Source organism: Gastrolobium bilobum, unplaced genomic scaffold, assembly GCF_033153095.1.
Source record: "Gastrolobium bilobum isolate Gb01-03AN ecotype WA unplaced genomic scaffold, APGP_CSIRO_Gbil_v1 utg39748, whole genome shotgun sequence".
In the NCBI taxonomy this organism is placed as follows: Eukaryota; Viridiplantae; Streptophyta; class Magnoliopsida; order Fabales; family Fabaceae; genus Gastrolobium; species Gastrolobium bilobum.
The window spans coordinates 1-10,113 of NW_026898130.1; the positions used below are offsets into that span (position 1 = coordinate 1).

Sequence of the window (10,113 nt, forward strand, 5' to 3'; positions counted from 1 at the left end):
GATAGATCGTCGACTGAATGCTTTCAGGAAGCATAAGCCACCTGTGTTTGAGGGGTCTTTGGATCCTATTGCTGCTGCGAGATGGCTGGAGTCGCTGGACAAGGTATTTCGGGTCATGCAGTGTACAGACCCACAAAAGCTGATGTTCTCGACTTACATGCTGGAGGGCGATGCCCACGAGTGGTGGACGAACACCTCTCATGCTTTTGAGATGCAGGGTCGTGTCGTGACATGGCCATTCTTTGAGGAGTGCTTTTTGGGCAGATAGTTTCCTTATGATGCACGGGAGAGGAAGCAGGGGGAGTTTGATAGATTGGTTCGGGGCTCGATGTTATCTTGACGAGTACCTGGCCAAGTTCAATGAGCTGGTGAAGTTTGCGCACTTCCGGATGGTTCCTCCTACTCCAATGTTTCTAGCTGCTAAGTTCCGCAGAGGACTTAGTGAGGTGATTGCTGAGCATATTGCTGGAGCTGCTTCGAGGGACTTTGGTACACTGGTTCAGCAGTGTAAGGACTTGAGGATGTCTGCATAGCGAGTAAGACCAAGAGGGCCATGGTCGACGAGACCAGGGGGACTGTTAGTTCCACTCCTGTTCCTACGTCCTGGAAGGACAAGAGGTTTGCTGGGAAGGGCAAGGGTAAACAGTTGGCGACTAGGCAGGCGTTTGGTCAGTTCAAGAGGGTTGCTTCACAGCAAGGGAGTTTTACTTGGCCTCCTTCCACTCCGAGATGTTCGGGATGTGGAAAGGAGCATGTGGGACGTTGTGCTTCAGGGCAGTTGGTTTGCTTCCAGTGTGGCAAGGAGGGCCACTTCTCTAGAGACTGTCTGTCGTCGACGGCGAAAGCTGCAGCTGTTCAGGCGGTTCCTTTGCAGATGGTTTCGATGGCTTCTACTTCGGCACCTGTGGTGCCACCTCCTGTTGGGCGTGTGTACACCTTGGATAGCCAGCAGTCGGACCGCGCTCCGAACCTTGTTAGAGGTACTGTGTCTATTGGTGGTGTTGCTGTTGATGCATTGTTTGACTCCGGGGCTACGCATTCGTTTGTTGCTACCCCGATTGCTTTGGGGCTTGAGTTGCCCATGTCTGTGCTTTCTCCACCGTTGCGGGTGACTACCGCCGCCGGAGAAATATGTGATGCTACCACTGTACATCGAGATGTCGTGTTTCAGTGGGAGGGCTGTGACTTCTCGGTAGATCTAATAGGGTTGCCGATGGCTATTTTGGAAATCATCCTTGGTGTGGATGGATTGTCCAATAGATGATTGATTGATTGTTTGTTGTGCCTAGGGAGTGGTGATGTCTCCGTGTGATTGCACAGCCAGTTCCTCGCCTTTTATTGCTGCAGGACAAGAGAGCTTGGCGAGCAGGGGCATTCGGATATGTCTTGTTGGGAGGTTTGGTGAGTGGGACACAGGAGGATCTCACTGGCATTCCTGTGGTGAGGGAATTCCTCGAGGTGTTTCTGGAGGAGATTCCTGAGTTTCCGCCACAGAGGGAGATAGAGTTCTCCATAGATCTGTTGCTTGGTGTGGGGCCGATTTCTTTAGCTCCATACCGGATGTCGCCACCGGAGTTGGCAGAGCTGAAGAAGCATATTGAGGATCTTTCAGCGAAAGACTTCTTCGACTGAACGTGTCTCCTTGGGAGCATCGGTCATTTTTGTTGTAAGGCAAGAGGCCTTACGCCATTACTTAAACGTGATGGTGCTCTGTTGGAGGATGTGAAATTCTCTTCAGGGAAACTGAGTGTGTAACACTTAGAATTGGTGGCAAGGCCACGTATGATCTTGTATATGCGGGGCAGTGCATGTACAAGTAGCTTGTGAGTTGAGTGGTCTCCATGACTCTAGGATTTTATGTTGAGTTTGTTATGCTTCGTAAGTAGTTGGCATGTTAACACCAGGGGTAGTGTTAAGCATGAAATGAGTACCATGAACTGTGATAATAAATCAATGTTATTTCACCTTTGACTAACTCTCAATTTTGCAGATACCATGGAGAGTGAGGTATACCGTTATATAGAGTTTTTAGCTATTATGTTGTTGAAATTGAAATTTTGCAGGTGTACGTGAACTAAGGTACGTTACTATGTAATTGAATTGGTTAACTAACATGTATGGGGGGAATTAAACATGAATATGATTTAGCACTTTGAACAGAATATGAAGTTATTCTGAGGATATTGATCATAATTGCTAGTCTTGTTGAGGTTAGAGTCATGGAATAAGACCCAACTCACTTGAGTGTCGTGTGGTTTAGAGTTGTGGGGTAGGTCAGCTCTATTGAGGGAATAACTGATGATCCCAGAGAATCGGATGACGCTGTGACGTCATTGTGAAACTTTGAGTTCTGACGGTGACCTCTTTGTTGAGGATGCACTTCTCGAGATTGAGACTGTAAGAGTCAGGATCGAGCTTATGGAGAAGATCCACGAGGCGCATATGCAGAGAGAGTGTCTCGATTACGTGGAAAACCAAGACGGTGTGTCTTGGATTGGGGATGGACTTCTGTTGTTTCAAAAGCGGATTGTGATTCCTCGAGGTCCGTTGACCGAAGAGGTTATGGCAGAGGGCCATAAGGGACAGTTTACTGTTCACCTGGTGCTACTAAGATGTTTCAAGACCTGAAAAGGAATTTCTGGTGGCCAGGAATGAAGAAGGACATAGTTGTGTATGTGTCCAAGTGTTTGATTTGTCAAAAAGTGAAGATTGAACACCAGAAGCCGTCTGGTGAACTTCAACCTCTTGAGGTACTGCAGTGGAAGTAGGAAGGTATTTCCATGAACTTCGTGATGGGTTGGCCTAAGATCCAGACTGTTAATGACTCTTTTGGGTCATTGTGGACAGATTGTCAGAGTCTGCCCACTTTCTTCCGGTAAAGGTGAGCTTCTCGTCAGAGCAGTTGGCCAAGCTTTATGTTCGCGAGATCGTGAGGCTTCTCGGGGTGCCCGAGAGTATCATTAGTGATAGGGACCCGAAGTTCACATCTCGGTTCTGGGAGGCGCTGCAGGGAGCTTTTGGAACTCAGTTGAGACTGAGTACGGCCTATCACCCTCAGACTGTGGGACAGACTGAGCGGACCCTTCAGGTCTTGGAGGACATGTCGAGGGCGTGCACCTTGGAGCAGGGCCCTGCATGGGATAGGTACCTGTCATTGGTAGAGTTTTGGTGATTGTGTGTTCCTTGCTAGCCTGGGCATGGGACCCTACGAGGCACTGTTTGGTAGGAGGTGTAGAACTCCTACCTGTTGGTCTGAGATTGGAGGTAAAAAGAGTTGTTTGGATTGGACCTTGTCCGATTTACCATCTGTCGGGACAGATGATCAGAGGAAAGCTGATGTAGGCACTGAGTCGTCAGGAGAACTACGTTAATGTTGAGCATCATTCACTAGAGTTCAGTGAGGGTGAGCACGTGTTTGTGAGACTTTCACCTGTCACCGGTGTAGGTCGGGCACTCGGAGTGAGGAAGCTGAGCCCGCGATATATTGGGCCATAACAGATTCTTGGTAGAGTAGGACCTGTTGCCTACCGACTTGCCTTGCCTCCAAACCTGGCTAACATCCACGACGTGTTTCACGTGTCTCAGCTTCGGAAGTACATAGCAGATCCGTCGCACGTGGTGCAACCAGATGTTGTCGAGGTTCGGGAGAACTTGAAAACTCCCGTCGGACCACTAGAGATTCTCGATCGTGGCGAGAAGCAGCTGAGGAGCAAGATCTTTTCGATGGTCAGAGCACGTTGAACGAGGATAATTCCTGAAGGGTAATTCCGGAAGCGAGAGGATGAGTTTCTCTGGCGGTATCCCGCACTTCGGGACAGGTATGTTTTCTGATTTTGAGGTCAAAATCCTAAAAAGGTGGGGTGAATGTAAGAACCTGCACCGTTAATTAAGGTATTTAATTAATTAATTATGAGAAAATAGGAAATGATTCCATAATTGACCCTAATAATTATTTATGAGGCTTAATAATCATAATAAGTGATTAAGAATGCTGAAAGTCGCTTTTCGGAAGAAAAGTGCAGATACCGGTTCTGCTAGTCAGTATAAATCCGTGCCAAAAAAGTATCCCGAAAAATTAATGTAAGTGCATGATAATTACTAGAATAATATGTAGGACTTGTAAAACGAGTTTCAAGTCCAAATAATGAGAACTGGTGCTAGAAACCGGTACTGGCTTTGAAAAGCGCGTACCAGAAAGTTGCTCATAAAATTATAAGAAAAATATGATAAATCTTAGAAAATTATGTAGTTTCAGAATCCAAAGTTTGGGATTAAAATGCTAAGCGTAGCAATTAAAGTTAATACTGTGTGTTTAAGTGTGTTTGGGCTATAAATACTCTCCTTACGGGCACAAAACCCTAGGATCAGATTTCTATTCGTGAGTAACTTGGAGGCTGACAAGAAAATACTCCTTCCTTGCCTTCTTCACCATTTCTTGAGCAAGCATTCACCTTTGATGCTTGTTCTTCCATTTAAACACTTGGTGAGGGTGAGGGTTGGCCTTGGGACTACATTGGGGTGGTGTTTCTGAGTTAGAGAACCTGTGTGAGGGAGTTTGAAGAGCTGTGTTTGCTGTTCTTGAGGGGTGTGACCTTTTGTTGGCATTTTGATGCTTCAAGGTGTCTTCTTGTTGAGTAAAAGAGTCATCTTGTGTTCATTTTCGTGCATCCTCTTGTGACAGTAGCTTGAGACTGATTGTGAGCTCCAAGAGCATCTCCCTTTGCTGTTTTTGAGCTGTGGTATGTGTACCAACCTTTAACTTGAGTTTTAAGGCTTAAAAATGGTACCTTGATGCATCTAATGACTAAAAGATGATAACTTGTTGTTGGGTAATGTTGAACACACCTAGAAATGCATGATTAGGTGTATAAAATCGGTAAAAAGGGAACCTTTTAGGGATATCTTCACGAAAATGCAGAAACTGCATTCTGTCGTGAGATATCCGGATATTTGTCGAACTGATATCCGGATATTGGATATCCGGATACGTGGCTTTGGGATATCCGGATATGTGAATCTGTATATCCGGATATTGCATATCCGGATATGGACAGTGAGATATCCGGATATTCTGGGATTTCGCAGAACAGCAGCTGTGATGTGTGTACAGTAGGCTATTGGGGGTTTGTGGATCCTAATTTGATGAAGTTGAACTTCTGTATTTAATGGATTAAGTCAGAATCATGGGATTAAGGGCTTGTGGCTTTGTTAGAAGCTTTAAGACTTGAAAACGTAATGAAAAGGCGTTGCCTTTAATTTGTATGCATGTGGTACATGTTATTGATTTATGTTTGGTCCATATCAGATTGTGATCTGCTGTGATTGGACTTTGAGCTAGTGGCATTGGATAGCTAGCTTAGAGGTAAGCTTTCGTGTCCTCGGTTTAGCCATGTTGTGGTTCCACCATGTCCCATGGGGGTATGGTTATATGCATATTGTATTACATGCTTTGATGTTTTGGAAATGCTGTTGAGCTATTGTATGTTAGTGCCTTGTTGATATGCATGGAGGTGTTCCACCTATACGGTAAGCCTGAGTATGTAGAACATACAAGAGGGTCAGGCTGTGGGCAGGGCTGATAAAAAGGCCAGGGGCCCGTCAGGGGCCTTAGGCCCAGCCTGTTTAGGCCTGGCCCGGCCCGTCTTATTTCATTATTGGGCTCAAACTTGAACTAACATAAAAGCCTTTTTATTTAAGAGGCCTCAAGCCTCCATGGAGAAGCCCGGCCTTTGGGCCTGACAGGCTGGCCCGTCGTTCCACTAATTTTTTTTATGAATCATTTCAACGTGACAACAAACAACGACACAACACAACGTCCCTCACTCCCTCTATTTCAACTTTCCTCTTTGGCCTCTGTTCTCTCTCTCCTCATTCCTCAACCAAGTTCTCCCAAATCGATCCCCAACAAACGCAGATCTGCAAAGCCACGCCGGAAACTCTTGGTGGGACTTCCTTCCCGCTGGCTTGTGAGGAAGGAGGCAGAGAACTGTTGTGACCTTCTTAGACTTCCTTCAAGGTATAGCTTACTCTAAGTTCTGAATATTCTGATTACTCCTCCTGACCTTCTTAGACTTCACTCTCTCACCATTGTTAATTTGATTTTGCATTCGTTATTAGGCTTTTTATTTCTATTGTTTTCTAGCCCTCCATCGCAGCGTCCCTTCTAGGTATCATCGTTCATATCAGTTCTGGAGTTTCTTGGTTAGGTTAGTTAATTAAATAATTGACTCATTGGATTAATGTCAAGATGCATTAATGTCAAATTAAGAGACCACGTTGTCGAGTCGTCGACCATCCCTTCTCTGTCACTATTAACCACCGAGACCGACACCCATTAAAATCAATGATATATATGCCAAGGTATCCTCCTCTCTTGCGTATGAATAGCCGGAGACATCATAGCAAAAGGTTGATTGTCTTTTTACTTAGAGCCAGTTGGTCAAAATGAGTTGGCTTGTTGGGTCATTATTTAGGGAAAATAGTGCGTAGGAGAGCGAGATGCATGAACTGAATCCCTGTGAACTTTGGAACTTATAGAAACACTGCATGATTTGTTAGAGAAGCCAAAATGCATGATTTGTTGCTCTTATTCAAAATTTATTACCTTTAACTCCACTTATATTTCACATTAAATAAACAATTCATCTACAAGTGGGTTCATTTGCATTATAGTTCAGAGAGATCACCTCTCTAATTGAGTTGGGAATCTTTTTTAACATCTGTTTATTAATACCCTTTGGCTAATTTGCAGGTAGATTCAGCTGCAAATTTTAAACCTGAAAAGGTTGAAGACATTTGGAACCTCGGAGGGATATTAAACACTTCATGGCATCGGGTACTTTTTAACTTGATTATAGTCCATTGTGAACTTTCTAAATTTTTTCGTGTATTATATTATATTATTTGGTTAAGTTCTGTTATGTGAACTATTATATTATATTATTTGGAACCACATGCGTAAACTTTTTAACTTGATAATACTCTTGTCCTTGAACTTTCTAAACAAAGAGGTTAAGTTATGTGAAATATTATATTATATTTATTATATAATGAATGGTTTCCATGTATTGATCATTATTATTTAGTTCATTTCAAGAAAGCTTATGCGTGTGAATGTATACATATAACAAGCTAGACACCCTTGTATGCAGTGGAGTTTTGTAGCTTCGGATTGCTTTTTTTTTATTTTTTATTTTAATGATAAATGTAGCAACCAATAAATTACTGATCATATTTTTTTTATTGCTATGTTTTGTAGCACAAACAGTTAATAATGTTGATGTTCAAGGACAAGAACCACAACACAAGATGTAGATGCAAACACCACAAATAAAAGGCATAAAACATCAAAGGTGTGGGATGATTTTCATGAGGTGGACATCCCCAATGTTGGGCCCAAGGCAGTATGCAACCATTGTAAAGCCAAATTTGCACGTGGTGGACCAGGAGCAAGCACAAGCCATCTAAAGAGGCATTTAACAAGTTGCTTGAAAAAAAAATTGGCCCAATCCGGAAAGAAGGAAAGCACTCAAACCACTCTTTCGTTTCAGCCTTCAGGTTCTGCAGTGAACCCTGTCCTTTCACCTACAGGAAAGTGTTCCAATGAAAAAATGAGAGAAGCTATTGCTACTGCTATTATGGTTCATGAGAATCCTTTTAGCTTTGTTGAGGATACTGCTTGGAGGTGGGTGTTTCAGTGTGCAAATCCTGATTTTGAGAAAGTGTCACGTCATACAACAAAAAATGATTGCATTGGATTATATGAGGCTGAAAAAAAATTACTAAAGGCTCAATTGAAGAGTGTGAACAAGATTAGCATCACCACTGATATGTGGAAGTCTGACCACCAAAAAGCTGAATACATGGTGATTACTGGCCATTTCATTGATGCAGACTGGAAATTACAAAAGAGAGTTTTGAGTTTTGTGAAAGTGCCACCTCCAAGGCGTGGAGTCGATGTTGCAGATGCAATTCTTAAATGTCCACAATTATGGGGAATCGAAAATAAGGTATTTTCTGTATCTGTGGACAACGCTGCCTACAATGACGTATGTATAAGAACTATGAAAAGAACTTTGTCAAGAAATACTAAATTAGTTCTTGGTGGGGAATTATTTCATGTGCGTTGTTGTGCACATATATTGAATTTGTTGGTGCAACACGGTCTTACTCAGATTGAAGACATCATTGAGAATGTTAGAGAAAGTGTGAAATATGTTAATCATTCTGACTCAAGATTAAAGACTTTCTCTGACATTGTTAAGCAAATGGGTATAAAAGAAAGAAAGCTAGTGATTGATTGTCCCACTAGATGGAATTCTACCTATGAAATGTTGGATATTGCTTCAAGATTTAAAGAAGTTTTTCCAGAATACAAGGAAAGAGACCCACACTACAATTGTTTGCCATCTACTGAAGAGTGGGAAAATGTTGATAAGGTATGCCATTTATTAAAAGTTTTCTCTCATGCTACTAATATCATATGAGGTAGTGATTATCCTACAACAAACTTATATCTTCCGGAAGTTTATATGGTCAAAGTAGTGATTGATAAAGCAGCTGAAGATAGTTCTGATTTTATGAGAGGAATGGCAAGGTTTATGAAAGTGAAATTTGATAAATATTGGGGGGAATGCAATTTGTTAATGGCCATTGCTAGTGTTTTGGACCCAAGGTGTAAATTAGAAATGGTGAGCCTTTGTTTTCCACTTATTTACAAATCAGAATTTGATGCCAACGTTAACATAGAAAAGGTGCGTCAAGCTTTAGAAGACCTTTACAATGATTATTTGCAAGAATCTTGCTCTAATTTAGATGTCAGAACTAGGGTGGAAGGATCTTCCTCTTCTACTCCCTCAACTGAAGTTTCACAAGATTCTGAATCTGGGTTTGCTCAACTCATGAGCATGATACGTGCAAGGGAATCTACTCATTCAGTTAAGTCAGAGCTGAAGTGTTATCTTGAAGAGTGTTTATATAAGTGAGGATAATTCTCATCTTTCATTTGATGCCTTGGAATGGTGGAAGAACAATAGTATGAAGTATAAGATTTTATCAAAGATGACAAAAGATATATTAGCAATACCAGTCTCGTCAGTTGCATCTGAATCAACATTTAGTGCTGGAGGAAGAGTCATTGATGCTTATCGGGCAAGTTTGACAGAAAATACAGTTCAAGCATTAATTTGCGGTGCAGATTGGTTACGTAATAAGTATGGCATAAAGAAAAAGCAGAAGGTATTAATTTGCTTAATTTAAATTGTCTTATATCTTATGATATTATAATTGAATGTCAAAAATAATCTGACTTGTTTTTTGTTTTTTATGTAGGAGGAGGCAACATCGCAATATGTTAAATTGTTGATATAAGTATATTAAATTGTTTACTCAGAATTTGTAGTTTTTTGTTCTTTTGGATATGCAGAATTTGGTACTACTTTAGTTTATTGGTTAAGTAGACTTTTTGAATGATTTTGTTTTATATTATGTTGTTTGGATATACATTGAATTTATGAGTCTTTGTGGAATTATTATTGCTGCTGATTGTATATTCTATTTGGATATACATTGAATTTATGAAATTTTGTGAAATTTTCTTCTCTTTTTTTTATTTGTTAACAGGCTAAGACAGACTTAACACAGGCTTTTATTTTTTGAAAATAAACCAGGCCACAGGCCAATATTATATTCGTAACAGGTAACAGGCTAAGGCCAGTCTGACACGTTTAAATACAGGCTTGGTCCGTTAAGACCAAAGCTCGGCTCTGCTCGGCTCGGCCCGTTAACACCCCTAGCCGTGAGTGAGGTGCAAGCGGTGTTCCTTGTACTACATGTAGGGAATAGACGTATTCCTACATTTCTCTGGCCAGTAGATAGTAATTACACACATGCCATAGATATCTGTTGCACTACATAGTTTTTGGAACTGATAATGATATAAATGCTTTTGAACTTATATTGCACATGTAAGTGAGCTTGGGGTGGAAGATCCTTGAGGACCCCTTGTCTTACTGAGATTTCTAGTTTAGAGATCTCACCCCACGTTTGGGGAATGCTTATTTGAGGATCAGGTTATGTTGAGACCTCAGGCGGCAGGAGGCCGGAGCTGAGTTA

The 10,113-nt window shown here is 41.8% G+C and overlaps 1 protein-coding gene across 2 annotated transcripts; it reads left to right on the top strand.

Annotated features, from left to right (window-relative positions):
• The first annotated feature begins 5,827 nt into the window (after nucleotides 1-5,827).
• LOC133313015 (zinc finger BED domain-containing protein RICESLEEPER 2-like) lies at nucleotides 5,828-9,099 on the top strand. 2 transcript variants are annotated; one of them, XM_061514308.1, is made up of 3 exons: nucleotides 5,828-6,016; nucleotides 6,752-6,835; nucleotides 7,259-9,099. In XM_061514308.1, exon 3 carries the CDS (start codon nucleotides 7,611-7,613, stop codon nucleotides 8,484-8,486), a length of 876 nt encoding a protein of 291 aa, XP_061370292.1. In that variant the 5' UTR covers nucleotides 5,828-6,016; nucleotides 6,752-6,835; nucleotides 7,259-7,610; the 3' UTR covers nucleotides 8,487-9,099. The 2 variants fall into 2 exon arrangements, with proteins under 2 accessions (XP_061370292.1, XP_061370294.1); XM_061514310.1 differs by having other exon boundaries at nucleotides 7,268-9,099.
• Nucleotides 9,100-10,113: the final 1,014 nt, after the last annotated feature.